Source organism: Suncus etruscus, chromosome 2, assembly GCF_024139225.1.
Source record: "Suncus etruscus isolate mSunEtr1 chromosome 2, mSunEtr1.pri.cur, whole genome shotgun sequence".
NCBI lineage: Eukaryota > Metazoa > Chordata > Mammalia > Eulipotyphla > Soricidae > Suncus > Suncus etruscus.
Window position 1 is genome coordinate 15,704,338 of NC_064849.1, and position 20,694 is coordinate 15,725,031.

At 38.2% G+C, this 20,694-nt stretch overlaps 1 protein-coding gene across 3 annotated transcripts in view; it reads right to left on the minus strand.

Annotated features, from left to right (window-relative positions):
* ATOSA (atos homolog A) overlaps positions 1-20,694 on the minus strand; it is a 94,062-nt gene that overhangs the window by 26,796 nt on the left and 46,572 nt on the right. For all 3 annotated transcript variants that reach the window (XM_049769295.1, XM_049769294.1, XM_049769296.1), the window contains 5 exons: positions 10,128-10,312; positions 7,404-7,606; positions 6,724-6,849; positions 2,681-4,517; positions 1,162-1,278 (listed from right to left, as the gene is read on the minus strand). In XM_049769295.1, coding sequence (XP_049625252.1) covers positions 1,162-1,278; positions 2,681-4,517; positions 6,724-6,849; positions 7,404-7,606; positions 10,128-10,312 — 2,468 coding nt within the window. The remainder of the gene's footprint in view (positions 1-1,161; positions 1,279-2,680; positions 4,518-6,723; positions 6,850-7,403; positions 7,607-10,127; positions 10,313-20,694) is intronic.

A 20,694-nucleotide genomic window follows, 5' to 3' on the forward strand; every position in this document is an offset into this window, starting at 1 on the left:
AAAAAGTTGATTTTAATTAAAAAAATAAAATATTTGATGCTAATAGTTTATAAAACAGGTGTTTTGATAATAAAAACAGGTGATATGATACTAATTACTGTAGTTTTAACTAAAATGGCATCTATATTGGGCCAGAGAGACAGTATAAGGATTAAGGTATTTGTCTGGCATGAATCTGACAATACTTCTATTTCCAGCACCACCTTAGTACTGGGCCTGTAGTATTTTTTTTGGGGGGGGGGGCACACCCGGCAGTGCTCAGGGGTTACTCCTGGCTTTGTGCTCAGAAATAGCTCCTGGCAGGTTTGGGGACCATATGGGATGCTGGGAATTGAACCCAGGTCTGTCCTGGGCAGCAGCATACAAAGAAAATGCCCTACCTCTGTGCTATGACTCTGACCCCCTGGGCCTGTAGTATTATCTGAGCATTGCCAGGGAGGCCATCCATCTCTGACTCTCAAGAATGACATTAATTTCCCACAACCTTAAGAAAGACAGTATCACCCTCATTTTACAGAAGAGAAAAAGGTTAAAGAGACTCACTAATGTCAAAAAGCAAGACAGAAGCAAGGTGACTCCAAACTGATGCTTTACTATTGGATTCAGGTATCTATACTTTTTGTAAATGAGAAAAATACTTCAAGATATGATGACTTATGTCATGAGTTACAAATCAAAAGTCATGAATTTGATCTGTCTGGTGAAGACATCCAGCTATTTTCTCATCACTCAGTAACAAATATTAAAGGATTTGAGAAAAACACTATAATCCAATAATCCAATACATTTTATTTGATTATTATTCATTCTTCAGATTAAAATGTTACTGTTAAATATGAAAAAACATTTTCCAACTGTACTTATGTTCTAAAAGTACTTATATTTTTAAATTAAATTTTTGGATTACAATAATTTGCAGGGGCTGGAGCAACAACACAGCGGTAGGGCATTTGCATTGCATGCAGCTGACCCGGGACTGATCCAGTTCGACCCCTGGTATCCCAGATGGCCCCCTAGCCTGCCAGGAGAGCTTTCTGAGCACAGAGCCAGAAGTAATCTGAACGTCACCCAAAAACCAGAATAAATAAATAAATAAAATACTTTGCAAACATTTTACATCTTTGCAAGTTCTCAACTCAAGATGGAAGAGGAAACACTTACAGGACTTGAAAGAAGAGGCAATCCTGTTCGAGGATGAAAAGCTCTTGTTGAGGTTCCATCCAAGGAATGAAAATTGTGTTTCTGCCAGTCACTTGAATGTTTTAGTGGTACAATCCTCTGTAAGGAAAGTAATTAGACTTTAATACTTAATTAAAATATTTAAGTACTTTTGATATATATATATGTTTTATATACATTTATATATATGATATATATATGGTTTTTTTTTTTTGCTGGGGTTACACCCAGCAGCACTCAGGGGTTACTCCTGGCTCTACGCTCAGAAATTGCTCCTGGCAGACTCGGGGGACCATATGAGATGCCGGAATTCTAACCACCATCCTTCTGCATGTAAGGCAAATGCTTTACCTCCATGCTATCTCTCTGGCCCCTGGTTTATATTTTTTACTTTGGAGATATATAATATTTTACTAAGGCATTCATTCTCAATAGTGTATACACACATCATAATCAGAAAATATAATGTTCTGATTAGATCATATCTGAAAGTGTGGTAAAGATTGACTAATGTATGGAATTTCCTAAGATGCAAAATGTATATTCAAGAGGCCAGAGAGATAGCACAGTAGTAGGTCATTTGTCTTGCATGCAGCTGATCCAGGATGAATGGTGGTTCAAATCCTGGCATCCCATATGGTCCTTGGTGCCTGCCAGGATTGATTTATGAGCACAGAGCCAGGAGTAACCTGAGTGCTGCTGGGTGTGACCAAACAAACAAAACAAAAACAAAAACAAAAACAAAAGGTATATTCAAATACAATTGTCTTTTTTTGGGTCAGGAAAAGTATAAACATACTACCTAATTTGCCACAAATTTGTACTGAAATTTTCCACATTTGGGGAAAGTCATAGGAGTTAGCATATCTGGAGTACAATGGAGAAGTTGGGTAAACTACTTTCATGATTATGAAATCTTTTTGTTGTTGTTGTTATTGTTGTTTGTTTCTTGTTTTGGGGACCCAACTAAGCAGTGCTCAGAAGTTACTCTTGGCTCTGCACTCAGAAATTGCTCCTGGCAGGCTGATGGGACCATATGGGATGCTGGGGATTGAACCTGAGTCTGCCGTATACAAAATAAATGCTCTACCTGCTGTGCTATCACTCCAGTTCTCTTTTTGAAAGGTAAGTATCAAATGCAATCATCTTTGGTATATTTTGTATCAGGGTATAGTCTCTAGTAAAGGATTTTTGTTTTGTTTTGTTTTTTTGGGTCACACCCAGGAGTGCTCAGGGGTCACTCCTGGCTCTATGCTCAGAAATTGCTCCTGGCAGGCTCGGGGGACCATATGGGATGCCAGGATTTGAACCACAGTCCTCCTGCGTCTAAAGCAAACACCTTACTGCTGTGCCATCTCTCCGGCCCCTAGTAAAGGAATTTATTGATTTTTTTTTTTGTGAGGGAGGGTACAGTGATAGAATCCATAAATTCATACTTGGAAGTCACATGCTACATTAAAACCACAGCAAATGCTTGATAATTAAAAATAATAAATATTACCTCTGTATTTTTCAGTTGTTTGCAGGAAGACAAACTGCTTTTTACACTCTTTCTCTGAGGACTGCTTGGAGATTTTTCATCGATTGAATCTTCCTTATCTTGTTTGTTTTTAAATAGGTCTTGCTTTTTACACTTGAAATCATTATTTTTATTGAGATAATTTTTCATACCATTAAGTTGAATATTTTGTTCACACATCTTAGGATCTTTTGAGTCTTTGTCTGAGCACTTATTTTCATCTTTGTTCATATACCCAGACATTTTCAAAATATTAACTTCTATTTTCAGATCATTTTGTTTTGAGTGATCAAACTGGTGATTGTTAGAGTCTGTGTTACAATGTTCTTTTTCTGTTGTTTTTTCTTTATGCTTACTTGTGCAGTTTTGTTTGTCAATACTGTTACAACTTGAATACTGTTTATTGAGTCCATTGCAAAGTTCTTTTCCCTTAAATTGACACTCAGAAAGTTCTTTTTCCACTCTGGTGATCAAATCCAAGTTATTTTCTTTGCAATGAGGCATATTTGAGGGAGTCAATAAACTACTGGCATTGTTATGTGTCTCTTGAAATGTACTTCGGATGATTTCACTGGGACTTTCCTGATATGAACTTTGTCTTATTTGAGGTTTTAAAGAGTACTTGTCTGTACTGTTGCATTTAAAGGAACTATAAGATTTACTAGGCTTTTTGCTTTCCCCTTCACTGTTGTCTTCTAACAAGGAAAATTTTGTACTAGAGATGAATAAAGAGGTGTCTTTCTTGCTTTTCTTCAACAAATTTTTGTCTTCATATGAACTCCTAAACAATTTAGAAGGAACCGAACAGGAACTGAGGGCATTAAATGACTGCCTGGGCAGATGCGATGCTGTGGGATCAATGTGCTCCAAGTGCTGAGCAATCCTTGCAATTACATCTTGCCTTTCCTGGAGTAGAGAGCCTATCAAAGGATTTATCTCACTACTACGTTGAGAAGAACAAAGACCTTTAGAAATGCAAGTTTCATTTGAAGAAGTTTCTTGTTTTACTCTAATTTTCCCCTCACTGGTGGTATCTTCTGAGGATGTAAGTTCTGGACAACCAAAAGAAACAGAAAAGGCTTCTTTATTTTTTCTCACATTTTCATTTTCTTGTGAAACTCGGAAAAGTTTTGAATGAAGAGAATTAGACTCCTGAATATTAAGTGGATGTCCAGAAGCATGCGAAGTGCTTGGATCACAATGAATTAAATGCTGAGCAATTCTTGCAATGATCTCTTCTCGATCTTGAATTAAAGAACCTATTAAAGGCTCAGTTTCACCAACTGGCTGCCGCGAACTCTGGAAGTTTGGTATGTTGGAATCAATCACTGAAAATGGTTTTAGAGTTCTCATGGATGCTTCATGTGACTTTTTATCTCCTATATGATTAAGGTCCAGTATATTGGCTTGTGATATTCCGTAGTCAGATTTACTGCCAGTTGCTGAAAAGGGTTTGACAGTCTTGACAGCTGTATTATATTCTGGAGTTTTGCCTTTTTTAGCATGTGAAACACTTTCAGGTGCCATGGTCCATGGATGCTTGTTACATGGACACTGTGAACTGTTTGTAGTACATTGCTCTGCTTCACTAGGATTCCGGTGCTGAAGGGTTTTACGTTCATGCTCTTGAATTCTGTTCTCATAAAGATTAATGTTAGTGTGAATGCTACAAGTCAAAACTGGATAATTCGATTGTCTGGGCAAGGACTGAACGCTGACTTTCAAGGCCACATTGTGAGAAACATTAGGAACAGGAAACACATGTTCAATTGGAGTCTGTGAAAAATTCCACTGTAGATCTATGTCAGCAGCACTGATTCTAGAATGACAGAAAAATACTGAATAGGTTACTAATTTTTAGAATTATTTCATATTATTTTAAATGTTAAGCTGTAATCTATTGTTTTTCTTTATTACTATTGAAGTTTTATTTTAGCTACTTTTAATTTTTTGTTTTTTTTGGGGGGGGCAGTCCTGGTGTCTCTCAGGGGTTACTCCTGGCTCTGCACTTAGAAATTGCTCCTGACAGGTTTGGGGAGCCATTTGTGATGTTGGGGATCGACCTCAGGTCAGTCCTGGGTTGGCAGCATGCAAGGCAAATACCCTACTGCTGTGCTATCATTCTTTCCCCCTATTTTAGCTACTTTATATCACATGTCATTGTAATAAAACAAATGAAGGCAGTTTAATAGATTATATTAAATATGTTAAATAATAAACAAATATTAATTATGTATAGAATAGATGTTATCTTTTCTGAGGTGAGGTTGTCTCTCCAGCAATGCTTAGGGGGTACTTTTGGCTCTACCCAACTGAGTAGTTAGACTGTGCAGCTGATACTGAGGTTAATGGGACTCTGCCCGGTGGTGCTAGGGTGAGAAACATGCAGTACAGAGGATTGAACTCATGTCTTTGTGTATACCAGGCATGCACTCCAGCCTTCTGAATTATTTTTATAACCTGATATATCTTCTCTTTTTTCTTGGGTAGAGGGTGGTTTGGGGACCACAGCCAGGGGTTCTGGAGGCTAATCCTGGCTTTGTGCTTTGGGGTTACTCTGTTTACTATCAAAAGTGCTGAGGAGACCAACTGGAGCCAGAGATCAAGCTAGAGGTATGAATATCAGAACAGGGATGAATACTATAGGGGTTAAGATTCTTTCTTTGCATTCTGCAGAGCCTGGTTTGATTTCTCAAACACTGCAAAGAGTGATCCCTAAGCCCAAAGCCAGGGGTAAGCCTTCAGTATTGCTGAGTGTAGCCCAATACCTCTACCCTAAAAAATAGTACCTGACTACTTAAGCAGTAAGTCTAAGATGTCACAATTAAAATTTTATTTATTAGGGAACTAGAGAGAAGTACAGTGGCACTTGTTTGCATATACCCAATTCAGTTTTGATTCCCAGAATCCAATATGGTCCCTTGAGCAATATCAGGAGTAATTTCTGAATGAAGAACCAGAAATAACCCCTGATCATTGCCAGGTGTGACCCAAAAACTTAAAAAAAATGTTTTAGGGGCCGGAGAGATAGCATGGAGGCAAGCTGTTTGCCTTGCATGCGGAAGGACGGTGGTTCAAATCCCGGCATCCCATATGGTCCCCTGTGCCTTCCAGGGGTGATTTCTGAGCATAGAGCCAGGAGTAACCTCTTATTGCTGCTGGGTGTGACCCAAAAACCAAAAAAAAAATTTTTTTTAAATCTTAATTTAAAAAAGGACTTTGGACCTACCACTAAATAGTTGTCTACTTTTACTGAAGAAGGTAATTAAGAGATACTGTGTGTAAAGGCCACTTCTCTAAGTAGTAAATTCATTATTCCATATGCTTCTATGATGTCAAATTTATATGATAAGATATAAAAAATAAATTAAGTCAATACTGTCATTCTGAAAGTAACTTAATTGTTTATAATGACAACCACAATCTATTCATGACTCCCTAAAACAAGCTTAAAAATTCATTGATGATAATACCAAATTTAGTACAAAAAGTCATGTTGACTAAATTCATTGGTTTGCTAAACTCTGCAATGTGCCTGACAAGGTAGCAGGCAGTGGGTGGGGGAAAGGGTGGAAGGGAGGTAGGGGATTACAGAATATGGGAGCACCAGTGATAGTAGATGGCAGTGGTGGTGGGCTTGGTGTTGATATACTATATGCCTAAAATCAAATCTCAGTAACTATAAAACAAGGTTTAAAATAAAAAATAAATAAAATCCTTAAGTAAAAAATATCTTTGGTTCATACTAGATTTTTTTGAGAAAAATATCAATTTATCTACTTAGACTTTTTACTTATGCTTTAGGCACTGTGAAAATACAAAGTTATTCCTGATTGGGTTCTATGAGAGGCTTCTATGAGAGGCACTTTATACATGTAAGTTTAACAAAATATATGTAAGTTTTTGCACTGCATCCACTTATATTTAGAATTAAAGGAAATAAGCTATTTAAGAAGTAAAAGATATATGGTAACCAGTTCAGTTGAATATGCGATACTTGTTGCTATTATTTTTCCTAGATATACCTGTAAAGAATATTTCGTGGAATAGCACCATGAGAAACACTCAGCCAAGCACTTAATTGAGAAAAAAACACAAATGAGCGAACAGCTAATAAAAGTGTCTTCTCTTCAATAAATCGATCACCACTCCTAAGGGAAATAAAAAAAACATAATTTAAATTAGTGTGAGCACAATGACTAAATTTTAGAAAGACACAAGTAAAAATGAATGTTGTTTTCAAGCATATCTGAGAACATTTAACAGCATCACTTGAAATCACCCAATTACTTAATATATAAATTTTACTGTAAAAAGACTAAAAGATATTCATAGAAATAAATTTATATAAATGATATAAATATAATTATATAAACAAACAATATGTTATATATATAAATATAAATAATATTTCTATAAATACGTTTCTAAAATTTATAGAAAGTATTGAAAAACCTTATTTTCTTTTTTTTTTTTTTTTTTTGGTTTTTTTTTGGGCCACACCCGGTGACGCTCAGGGGTTACTCCTGGCTATGCGCTCAGAAGTAGCTCCTGGCTTGGGGGACCATATGGGACGCCGGGGGATCGAACCGCGGTCCGTCTCCTAGGCTAGTGCAGGTAAGGCAGGCACCTTACCTCGAGCGCCACCGCCCGGCCCGAAAAACCTTTTTTCTGAGAACATTTAGAACTTAGTTCAACAACTTACTGTCGAGGAACTGGTTCCAAAATCCATCTTTCTAACAGTAAAGCATCTTGCTTGATTGCAGGGTCATTGAGATCAATCCCTTCTGTGGTTGGCCCATCATCACTATAGCAACAGTCTGGCAGGAGCATCACTTCCACCATGACTGGAAGGTTATTCTTCCATAGCAATGCGACTTCAGACCTGGTTCGTCTGGCTTGGCGACACTTACAGAGAAAATGCACATTGCTTCAATAACCAAATCAGTTTTACATTTAAGTAAAAATTTAATTATAAGAGAAATGTATTTAATTATCTGAGAAGTATATGATTTACTGCAGACCTTTGTTTAGGTTTGTTTATTAAGATTTCCTCATTAACAAGTAGATATAGTCATTTACCACAGGTGGCTCACATTTGAATGTGGCTTACTAACACAAGTTGTTGTGCCAGCATCAATTTAAATAATGTACTAACACTAGTAATTTTTAGAATATGAAGATTAGTCATCAACAACATTTATAATGCAAATTTTTTAAAAATAATATCTTTATTTAAGCACCATGATTACAAACATGTTTGTAATTGAAACATGGGTTTCAATCATAAAAAGAACACCCCCCTTCACCAGTGCAACCTTCCTATCACCAATGCTCCCCCTATCTTTATCCTTCCCCACACCCTGCCTGTATTTGAGATAGGCATTCTACTTCTCTCATTTATTAACATTGTCATGATAGTTGTTAGTGTAGTTATTTCTCGAACTGCACTCACCACTCTTTGTGGTAAGCTTCATATCATGAGCCAGTTCTTCCAGCCATCATCTCTATTGTTTCTGGGCATTATTACAATAATGTCTTTTATTTTTCTTAACTCCCACCTACAGATGAGTGAGACTATTCTGTGTCTATCTCTCCCCCTCTGACTTATTTCACTCAGCATAATAGTTTCTATGTATATCCATGTATAGGAAAATTTCATGACTTCATCTCTCCTGACGTACAGCCACAATTTAAAAAATCTCAAAAAAAAAATGTGGACTTCTCAACTGGAGACCTGCCTCAGCAATTTCTCAACAGCTGACATTACCATAAGGCCTCTCCAGACAACTGGTGTACTCTCTTCAACCAAGAAGTCCACAGACATACAAGCAATACCATATTTTAAAAAAGGCCTCATTAAGTTTCTTTGTGATAATTCTGGACTCCCTTTCAGATTCATAATCTTTAGTACTGATAGCCCATACACATCTACATCTAAAAAGCCAATCATCTTTGACAAATCATTAGCTGCAAACACAAGTGCAAGATTTACTATGGTAATAGATTTTCCAACTCCACCCTTTCCAGAAGCCACAACTATAACTTGCTTAACACCTTCTTTTGGTTTCTTCTTTGGAAGTCTTTGGCACATGACTTGTTGATTTGTATTCTGCACTTTAGAGTCTCACTCTCAGGGCCAGATATCTGGCGCTGACAATCATTTGACTTCTCCCAAGAGCAGCAGAGGTCCGGCCACCACCCCGAAGCAACACTCCACCCAAAAGCAACACATGCTTCCAAGACTCCATAGTGCAGAATGCTGCGCAGCACCAGCTATGATGCAAATTTTCTTGGGGTGGGAATATCTTTGCTTTATCTTGTAGAATATTCCCACCCCAAGAAAATTTGCATCATAGCTGGTGCTGCGCAGCATTCTGCACTATGGAGTCTTGGAAGCATGTGTTGCTTTTGGGTGGAAAAAAAATGCCATATATAATGTATGATAGACCTCATAGGTAACCAAACCTTGCCCAGTTTGCCAATTTTATCATTTTTACAGTGGAAAAATTAGTTCAAGAGAAGATAAAAATATCAAAAATTCATTCCATTTACTATTTATGAGCTCATTATTATGAACAAATTATTTTATCATCTGTTCGAGACACTAATATTTTAAATAGGGGTTACTCTGGAGACACTCCTGGCAGTGCTCAGGCAATCTGAGTATTTTAAATCACTAAATTCTCTCCTGCTCCGTTTAACTTTGAAAGATTTTAACTTTGAAATACATTTAACAAAGGGCTAGAAAGAGTATAGTGGTTAAGGCCCTTGCATTGCATACAAAGAATGCCTGTTTGAGTCCTCAGCAAAACGTATGGCTGATTGAGAACCATGAGGAGTCACATCTGAGCAAAGAGCCAGAAAGGCACCTGTGCACCACCAGGGTGGTCTCTAAACCAACCAAACAATGAACCTATACCCAAAAGAAATACACCTAAGAAGCTAACTAGGAGAAACTGCTTATAACAAACGATTAAAATGAGTATTTTACCAGTATTATATGAAACGGTAAGGTGATAACAAAGAAGTATTCTTCAACTTTTAAAAAAGGGATACAAGAGGAAATTTGGTTAAAGTGGGGAAAGTAACCATGAACATCAGTTTACAAAATAAACAAGAAAATGAAACCGATGAGCCCAGGACTAAGATTCCAGAAATAAAGAAAGCTCAGTCACAGTAGCAAAGATAAGCATAACTCTTGTATGTGAGAAGGCAGTTTTGAAACTATCTGTGTGTCAGCTGATTATGTTCAAAGCTATCTCTGGTCTTTTGCTTATGGGCCAAAGTTACTAGCTTTGGTCTAGGATTAGGATATTTTTCCTTATGGCTATAATCAATTTCATATTTAAGTGTGAACATTATTTTTATGAAACAAAGGTCACAAAATCTATAGAGATAAATTTTAAAAATTAAAATCAAAACTCACCTGGGCCAGTTTGTCACTACATTCATGTTTGGTTGTTACTGGGTAACAGGACTGTGCTGGAGGGCAATGGAAACTTTCTGTGCGACCTTTTACAGAACACTCAGGTATTCGCCCTTCTGTGATTAACAAAGCCAAAGAGACCAAGAACTCCTCCGCATCATATTCAAAATATTCATCAAGATTATCTATAGTGTTTGAAAAGAAAAGAAAGTAGATATTTTAATAGCTATTTTAATGTATTCTCATTAAGAACTTAGCTTTTTTGCCTGATATATTGAATGTTATATTTTACATGCAAGTATATTTAATAACAGTGTACAATAGTATAAAATTAAAATGCATTAAAATTTCCATTCACAAGGTACATAGTTTAGAGATGAAAGTTAATTCGAAATTCTAGTTAAGATAGTTAAAATTATGGCACAGTTTTATGTAAATGTCATCTTATGAAATATTTTTTGTTGTTGTTTTTTGTTTTGTTTTTGGGCCACACCCGGTGACGCTCAGGGGTTACTCCTGGCTATGCACTCAGAAGTCGCTCCTGGCTTGGGGGACCATATGGGACGCCGGGGGATCGAGCCGTGGTCCGTCCTAGGCTAGCGCTGGCAAGGCAGACACCTTACCTTTAGCGCCACCGCGCCAGCCCCATATTATGAAATATTTTAGTTAATATGTTAGATTAACATTAACTCAGAAAAAATTTGTTCTTGTAATCCTCACAGATGCAAGGCAAATGCTCTACTATTGAGTTACATCCCCGGTTCAGTTGTAATAATTTTTTAATTTTGGGGGGCTAAAATGATAGCACAGTGGATAGGGTATTTATCTTGCATGAGGTTGACCTGGGATCAGCTTGGGATCCCATATGGTTTCCGGAGCCTGCCAGGTGTGATTTCTGAGTGCAGAGCCAGGAATTACCCTTGAGTTCACCAGGTGTGGGCCCAAAACAAAAAAAGATTTTTTTTTAAATTTCTCTCTCTCTCTCTCTCTCTCTCTCTCTCTCTCTCTCTCTCTCTCTCTCTCTCTCTCTCTCTCTCTCTCTCTCTCTCTCTCTCTCTCTCTCACACACACACACACACAATAAAAATTCCTCACAAGTACTCTAATGTTTTAAACAGTTAATTTTCAGAACTGTTAACCTGCCATACAAGTTAAACATGTGTGCACAGAGAAACAAGCACACACAAACAAAATTCAATTTGTTGTGCAATCTTGAAAAGATTGCTTTATTAAGCCAATTAAGCAACTTACATTTTAACTACTTACTATACTATAAGAAGATAATACAAACTTGTACTACACACAGCTCTCAGTTACAAAGGATTTATGATTTAGGACTAGAGAAATATAAATATCAATATAATAATGCAACACGAGCTTCCTGGAGCTGGATTTTTAGCAGCACAGGCGGGCAGCTGGCAGACCTCCGTATGTGCCAGCGGCCTTTTGGCCTGGCCTAGGGTGGGGGGCCCGGACCTGGGTCACCCGAACCCCCTCTCCCCCTTTCCTCCGGATCTCCAGGTGGGTTTCTGGGAGGAGCTCATGGGGCACCCTGGGTTTTCCCCACTCCCAGGCCGGGTCCGGGGACCGGCCTAGGTTGGGCTTAAATCCCTGTCCTTCGGGCTTGGGAGGGTCTCTCTCCCTTCCTGGAGCTGGATTTTTAGCAGCACGGGCGGGCAGCTGGCAGACCTCCGTATGTGCCAGCGGCCTTTAGGCCTGGCCTAGGGTGGGGGGCCCGGACCTGGGTCACCCGAACCCCCTCTCCCCCTTTCCTCCGGATCTCCAGGTGGGTTTCTGGGAGGAGCTCATGGGGCACCCTGGGTTTTCCCCACTCCCAGGCCGGCTCCAGAGGTTGGATCAGGGGGTGGCGTTTGATCTGGGGGGTGGCAGATAATTTCTCAGCTATACTCAGGCTGTCACTGGCAATTTCATACCAGTCTACATTTTGAAACCGCGCGGGGAGCCCCCGCGCGATCATATGCTCCTCCCAACCATCAGTACCCCAGATTTACCCTTCTTAACTTCAGTAACACACAGCTTCAATCTCTGACCAAAGACATACAGTAGATCTTACAAATCCCAGAACTATTTAGAAGGACATAAATCGAACACATATTGAACACATATATCTTTTGAATATTTTATGATTATTTTCTTTAACTGCTGTAACTCTCTATATATTCTTCTACCATGATGTTTCTATCCACTTTTCATCTTGTCTTTTCTTTGTAAGCTGTTCAGTAAGGATTGTGGTGGAACTGTCCCTCAGTTTGATGCCTATGATTGAACTATGTCATGGAAATTGCTGGTCTTGTTCCTATTGCCTCCAGATGCACCAATAACGCTTCGTGGCATTGATCCTTGTTTGCATAGACACATTAAAATGGGAAAACACTATACATACAGATTAGTTATTATCTAATAAATCTCATTACAATGTACCTTACACCCTGAATATTGATATAATGACCTGGCATAGGCCCCAGTTGAATGGGCATTCTCCATTCACGCTGGAACCAGGCAAGCTATCTACGAAACATCCAAGGTCTTTTATAGCAACAGTTGGAAGCAGTCCTCTACCAGGAAAGACACTACCAAGGGTGTGACATCGACCTCCTAAAAAGACACTTCCGTTTACACTGAGAAGACGTGACAACAACAATGACCTGCGAGAAGACATGACAACAACGATGACCTGCTCTACAGGACATGGTTCTCTCTATTGCCCCTTAAGTGTGAGGTGAAACGAGAGGATGCTCTGCACCATCCTGACTGCAATATGGGATATGCAGACTCCAGGATCTTTAATACAGAAGAATGATACCAACAACAGAGACTATGTGAGGAATGGAGGTGTATTGCCACTACAGACTATGACTTGAATTGGACAAACTAGTTTGCCTGGAGCCTAGAGTCAGTCCTGTGCCAGGAAACTTCAGGGGTAGGGTCTCCATGTATTTAGACCATAATTTGTCTTTCCATGTCCCTTATGTTTTGGTGGGCCTATGCAAACAAATGCCACTTTAATATCGTTTTTTACTATGTTCTCTTGACTCCAATCCTTAAGAAAAACAACCCATTAAAACTTTTGAGGTTAACTTAAACTAGTAAGCATGTGCATGGAACTAGATAAATGTACTTTGCCCTCAATGTTTAAAGAGTTACATCAGTCTAATATCTTTAGATTATATGGTGTGCTGCTAAGAAACAATATGTACTACAACTGGGGATTTGAGGGACAAAGTAATTGTATTGTACATGGGTTCAGTTTTGTTTTTCTTAATGTTCTTTGGCTGAAAGTTCAAGGCTGGGATATCATCGATGGAACTACTGAGAATCCTGTTTATGGGTGATTGGGCTTCCACTGTAACTTTACCCTGTCCTCTTTCTTTGCATCTTTGTTGTCATAATTAAAATAATAAAAAAAATAATTAATAAAAAAAAATAATGCAACATGAATTTCTAGTAAGTTCAGATAACAGTGGTAGAATTTTGCAAAACAGGTGCTAAGTGGAACCATGTGAGAAATTCTAATTTGTATGAAGAATTTATACCAAGAAAGCATGGCAAAGGCAGGGCTGGAGTATTGGAACACTGTATGATTGAAACTCAATCACTGTGTAACTGTATTTCACAGTGATTTCATTTAAAAAGATTTATCAAAGAAAAAAAAAGCATGCCTATTCGCCAATGGACGGCTTATAAGAAAGAAGTCTTAAGAGTTAACTTTATAGAATTATGAGTGTATGAGTTTTTTGGTTGTATTTTGGGGTATCTTTACTCTCTGTAACTTTTACAACTATGATACATTTCAGAAACCTACCAGATAATGGCTAGCTTACACACTAGAAATCATGTATTTAACTTAATAGGAAAACAAACTGTTACCATAACATTTAGAAATAACATGAAGTATACTAGCGGTATTATGAGGCAAATAAAAGATTAAGTGCATGTCTCTAAAATAACTTTTCAGATACTGCAATGAATAAGTTGAGTCTGAATTTTAATAAATAAAAAATCATAGTAGTCATAAAAATGTTAAAATTTTGATAATATAATCCTAAAATATCAGAGAACAGAATTATAGTAATTATATATATATATATTACTAGAAGCTGGAACTATGTCATATTGACATAAAACTTAGCAAAAAAATTGGTATTTTGAGAACACAGTATTTCAAATATCAAAAAGCATGGATGCCAAGGCTGGTCTGTGATTTCAATGTTACAGAAGAGTATAATCATTTCCTGCAACACATTATACTGACAAGTGCAAAACAATTTTTAGACTCTAGAGAAATAGTATAGGATTTAAGGTGAATGCATTGCATGTGGATGACCCCAGTTTGGTCTCCAGCACCACATGGTCCCTTCACAGTATTGAATATGGTCCTCGATGCTCCGGAGCTTCACTGAGGTAGACCAGATAATCTGGGTAACTCAGGGCCCAAGCAGCACCTCATCCTGAATCCAAGGATTGAAACTCCAGCCAAGAATAAAATCATTTAAGTATTCCTCAGATTATAATGTTATGCATATAGAAATTTATTATAAAAATAGTTAGAAGGGGCTGAAGCGGTTGCGCAAGCGGTAAAGTGTCTGCCTTGCCTGCGCTAGCCTATGATGAACTGCGGCTTGATCCCCCAGAGTCTTATATGGTCCCCCAAGCTAGGACTGATTTCTGAGTGCATAGCCAGGAGTAAGCCCCGAGCATCACCAGGTGTTGCCCAAACACCAAAAAAAAAAAGGAAGAAAGAAAGTTAGGAAAAGCTCCAATACTTAAAAATTGAATGACATACTGCTAAATAATTACTGAATCAAAGAATAAGGAGTACAAAAATTGAAAATGATGACAAAGTCTCATAATCTATGGAACATACAGAAAAGCAGTTCAAAAGGGGGAAAGTTAATAGCAATATAAGCATATATCAGAACCTAGAAGTTAGACCATAATCCATAAAACAAAATAAAGAAAACATAGGTAGAATTTTTCGGGATATGGCCCTTCGAGCTGTTTTAAGTGATTTGATTACATTGGCAAAGATAACAAACTTAAAAGTCATTGCATGGCAAACAACAACAAAAAACAGAAACAAAACAAAAAATACCTCCAGATAAAATAACAGGACACCAAATGGAAGTAAATATTTGCATACAATCCTTCAGAGAAAGTTTACAAAGAACTGATGAAACAAACCAAACAAACAAACAAAAGGATCAGAAAGAGGGAGAGGAGATGAACAGACACTTCCATGAAGAGTATATATGTACAGATGACCAGTAGACATATAAAAAAGTGTTCACCATCATTATTTGGGAATTGCAAATCAAATGACAATGAGAACAATTTCACACCAGTCAAATATATATATATAAACATATATAAAAAGGAAAGTGTGTATATATATATATATATATATATACAAAAAACAACAAGAAACGGGAAACATAAGACCATATGGGATGCCAGGGATCAAACTTGAGTTATCCAGATGCAAGGCAAATGCCCTACCATAGCTCTGGCCCCTCTCTCCAAATTAAACATGTGACTTTTCCTAGTGAAATTCTCAAAAAAATAGTCAAAGAGCCTAGAGATGTGGCTTAGTGGCAAAGTGCATGACTGAAATGTATGCAGACAGGTTTAAGAACCAAAGCAAAAAACTCTTGTCTGATATTCAAATTTAATTAGGTATCATGGTTTACAGTCTGAATTTAGATGTGACTATGTTGATGTCATTTTTAACAAAAAAATGAAAAACAATAACACAAGTGGTCATATACTATCCTTGTGGTAAGTTGCATGCTTAAAAAAAGTACAAATGATAATTTCTACAATGACAAACTTTGCTAAAGGTCAAGAATGAAGCAATAGGGGCCAGAAAGAGAGCATACATGCCTTGCATGTAGAAGGATGGTGGTTTGAATCCCGGCATCCCATATGGTCCCCCAAGCCTGCCAGAAGCGATTTCTGAGTGTAGAGCCAGGAGTAACCCCTGAGCGCTGCTGGGTGTGACCCCCCCAAAAAAAGAATGAAGCAATAATCTGTATGCCTCTAGAAAATACATTTAGATATTGCTGTATGAAAAGATTAAGTTATATATTAAATTAGAAGAATCTGACCCCATTTTCCCCCCACCCAAATTCTTACATCTGATGTTATGTATACTTACATGAGAAAAGGGGAAAGAGTAGGGAAGCACAAAATTGTGGAGATTAATGAGTCCTAGTCACAGGCACAGGAAGGAAGAGGTCTGGGGGAATCTGTAGTTTTCAGTGTTTATGTACTCTGTAATTGCTTGTATTTTGTTTCAAACACCAGGTATTGCTTGCCTAAATTTTAGTCCAAAATCGAAAACTTGGGTGTTAAGAGACAAAAAGTCTTTAAATGCATTAAAAAAATGTGTGTAGGTGTCTAAGAAAACTAGAGAACCACTAATTTTCTGCTTTTCTAGATACTTTTTAAAACTCTAGCAAAAAATGGTAGCTTGCCTTGTACATTCCTGATCTAGTGTGATCACTAGCACCAGAATATGGTACCCTGAGCAAAAGCAGGTGCTATGTCAGAAACAAAGTAATCCTGAGACTGGAGTAAGCCCTGATCACAGAGGTGAGGGAAGGAGAGGGAAGGGAGGAGTAAAAAAAGGGAAAGAGAAGAGGAGGGGAGGGAATTGGACTTCATCTCTGATTATTACCCTTTTATGCACCCAATGCTCTGGCTAAATTGACTCATTTTTTCCTTGAGCCAGCTCATAATACTAAGCACAAAAACTACTCCTGTTTCCAGCACTCTTTCTAGTTTACCACTGGAGTCTTTTTAGTCCATCTCTGCCATTAAGTCAATAGTCTTAAAGATTGCCATGGAAAAAATTGGCAAGGAGGTCACTCTTTGTGAACCATGAGAGAGTAATTCTACTTGCTAAATGTTTATGCTGATTTTCTAATCTTTAGCTACATTAGCAACTCATCAATGATTTTCTCAAACTGTAGTCAATCAAAAGTCACTTTAACTAATTTAAGCAAACAAATGCATATTTTAAGGAGTCTGGGGATATAACATATTTTCCGGAATATAAGACAACTAGGCTATAAAACAACCCCCACCCCCAATTTTAGACTTCCTCTCTGACTCTGGCCAACCTGAGCAGGCTTTTGACAGTGTAGATTCGGGTCCAGAACATTGTCTAATTTGCATGCATAAAAAGCCTCCTTGGATTGGCTGAGTTAGAGAGGCAGTCCGAGCAGCCTGGCAGTGATTGGTGCAGGATCGAGTTGTAAAATGTTTCATGGCAATATCCAGGAGATTTTTGTTTCGCAGCACATCGAAATGTTTTCCGGGATATACTCGGCGTATAAGACGACCTCTGTTTCGGTAGACTTTTTTTCGTTTCAAAAGTCGTCTGATACGCCGAAAAATACGGTAGTTCAAGTATAAATCCATGGTGGTGGGGATCTGCCAAGTTTGATCCCAATGGCACTGCAGTTTGTGGTTCTTGGGAGTCTTCTTTAGTTAAATACAACTACAAAATGAGTGAATGCCACAACGAAGTATATTAATTTTCATGAGTTCTGAAACCAAGTGAAAACAACCCCTGGTCACTGCAACAGCAATAAAAACAAAAAAAGAAAGGGGAAAGTGAATAATTTAACACTACATTTTAATAGCAGAGTGCAAGTTTGCCTACTGGAGGTTTGCTTTCAACCAGCACTGCAAAGTCCCAATGCATAGATGCAAATAGGTGTGCCCCCCAAACAAACAAAATACCAAGCATTTGATTAATTTTTTGTTTGTTTTGTTTATTTGAGTCACAATCAGCAGTGCTCAGGGGTTACTCCTGGCTCTCTGCTCAGAAATCACTCCTGACAGGCACAGGGGACCATATGGTATGCTGGGATTCAAACCACCATCCTTCTGCATACAAGGCAAATGCCCTATCTCCTTGCCATCTCTCCAACCCCTTAAATGCCCTTTGTGAGGAATTGTCTTTCCCCATTTTATGATGGCATTCTTCTGTTGTTGTTGAGCTCTGCATGCTTTGTATATCTTATATATACACTTTGTCTTTTATACTAGAAAATTTTTCTTTCTCTTTTGGGCCATATCTAGCAGTGTTCGAGGTAGAAGCAGCACTGTGGGTGGTATTAAGAGGGATTATGTGCAGCTGGTATTTCACCAGTGTATTTCTTCAAAATAAACTCTCCAACCCCTTTAGCTGTTATTAAAACCCTAAGTTCTAACTTTGATACTAATTATTAAATTTTAGGCCTCAAATAGTATTTTAAGGAATAATAAAAATGATTCATTTTATCAACCTACAAACTGCTTATGTGATATGCTGGGGCAATTCAAATTCTAGAAGGAAAACTAAATTTTAAGTGATTTAAAATATTGGCTAGAGGGGCTGGAGAAATAGCATGGAGGTAAGGCGTTTGCCCTGAATGCAGAAGGACAGTGGTTAGAATCCCGGCATCTCATATGGTCCCCCAAGCCTGCCAGGGCCGATTTCTGAGTGTAGAGCCAGCAGTAACCTCTGAGTGCTGCTGAGTGTGACCCAAATATCAAAAAAAGGAAAAAAAAATTGGCTAGAAGGTAGGAGTGCAGTAATATATATCAAAAATGCAAGGGAAAATCCACTGTGTTGTTGTCAAAGATAAGAAAGACTATGGGGAGGATAGTCTAAATTATGGTGATATGATAAGGGATCACTTTTGGTGATGCTTTTGGGGACTTTGTGGGATGCCAGAGATAGGACCGGGGTCCACTGTGTACAAAGCAAGCACTCTATCCAATGAACTATTGCTTCAGCCCAGCCCTAATATTTTAAATGGAAGAAATAGAACAAGTCAGTGTAACTAAGAAAATTTCCTGATGTCCTCATTTGCCTCCTGAAAGTTTGGGCTGCCAGAATTTTCAGCACAGATGTATGGTTACAAACTTGAGCTGCTTATATTTTTCTCTGACCTACACAAATTTTGTTTAATTTGACTTCTCAGTACTCTCTCTGTATAAACCATGGGTCTTTATCTCATCAGAGTTTCAGGATGTGAAAATCTACAAAAAGAAAATACTGTCCTTTTCACTGCCTTTATGGGAATATTTCTGATTTCATGTTTGTTATTTTTCCATACCCCATGCAGAAAGAACCATGAGACAAAAAGATGAGAAAACATTCTCACAGAAGAATCAAAGTCATGTCTCTCAAAAACACAAGTTTTAGATATAGATAAACACCCAGAAGAAGGCCTTGTGCTGAAAAGCTGCTATTCACTCACTACTCTGTGCTATTTTGTTTTGCTCCAGCTAATCCCAGATAACAGGCACATAACTTTCCAAAATTACCCTAAGGCTTAACCTAATTTAGTCTTGCATTTTACCTCATGGGAATATGGTTACAACATAGGCTGATTCCCCAAAATAAACTGTCCTTTCAACTTCCTTCTCGCTACCACATGCATGATCCCTACTTCAAAGGTATTCTTAACATTCATATTTTCCATTGTGTGTTCATATGTCTGAAATCTAAAACTCCTGTTTAGATTAATGGAACAGAATAATTTTGATTAAGAACTAAAGAACTGAGCACACACAATTCTGCTTAGAATAAAAAAGGAGTTAGGTAACATTTAGAGCAATGACCCCTCTTGTGTCTAAACATTTCTGAAGAAAATTCCAGTGGTCCAAAGGTGCTAGATAGGCATTTTTCTAACTTCATCACAGAATTTAGAGGTGTAATATCAGTCTGGAGGACCTAACACTACATTCCAGGCCCAATCCTTTTGTGCAAGGTTAGGATAGTAGGGTGTTTGCCTTGCACGCTGTTAACCCGGGATGGATCTGGGTTATATTCCCAGCATCCCATATGGTCCCCTAAGCGTCACCAGGTGTGGCCCCAAAACAAAACAAAAAGAAGAATCCAATCCAGAGAATAGAGTCAGCATGGGTATCTCAGGGCAAATCTACCTTTAAGGGACATAGCCTTAACTGGGACATGTTACCATTTCTGTAAAAGCCAAAGAACAGTGTCTAATGTCGATGATGACTACCTTAAACACTTTGCTTATATACATATGCTGATGTCCTTATACAAGTCTGTTTAAAGATCCAATTTTTTTTTTTTTTGGCTTTTGGGTCATACCCGGCAGTGCTCAGGGGTTCCTCCTGGCTCTACGCTCAGAAATCACTCCTGGCAGGCTCAGGGGACCTTATGGGATGGCAGGATTCGAACCACCGACCTTCTGCATGCAAGGCAAATACCTTATCTCCATGTTATCTCTCCGGCCCCGAAAGATCCAATATTTAAAATCAATGATTTTATACTATACTATGACTAAAACCAAATAATGCCTTGACAGGAGTTTTTTTTTTGGGGGGGGGCACACCCAATGACGCTCAGGTGTACTCCTGGCTATATGCTCAGAAATCGCTTCTGGCTTAGGGGACCATATGGGATGCTGGGGGATTGAACCATGGGTCTGTCCGAGGCTAGTGTAGACAAGGCAGATACCTTACTGCTTGCACCACCACTCTGAGCCCAATGACAGTTCTTGATCTAAGGACATTTATG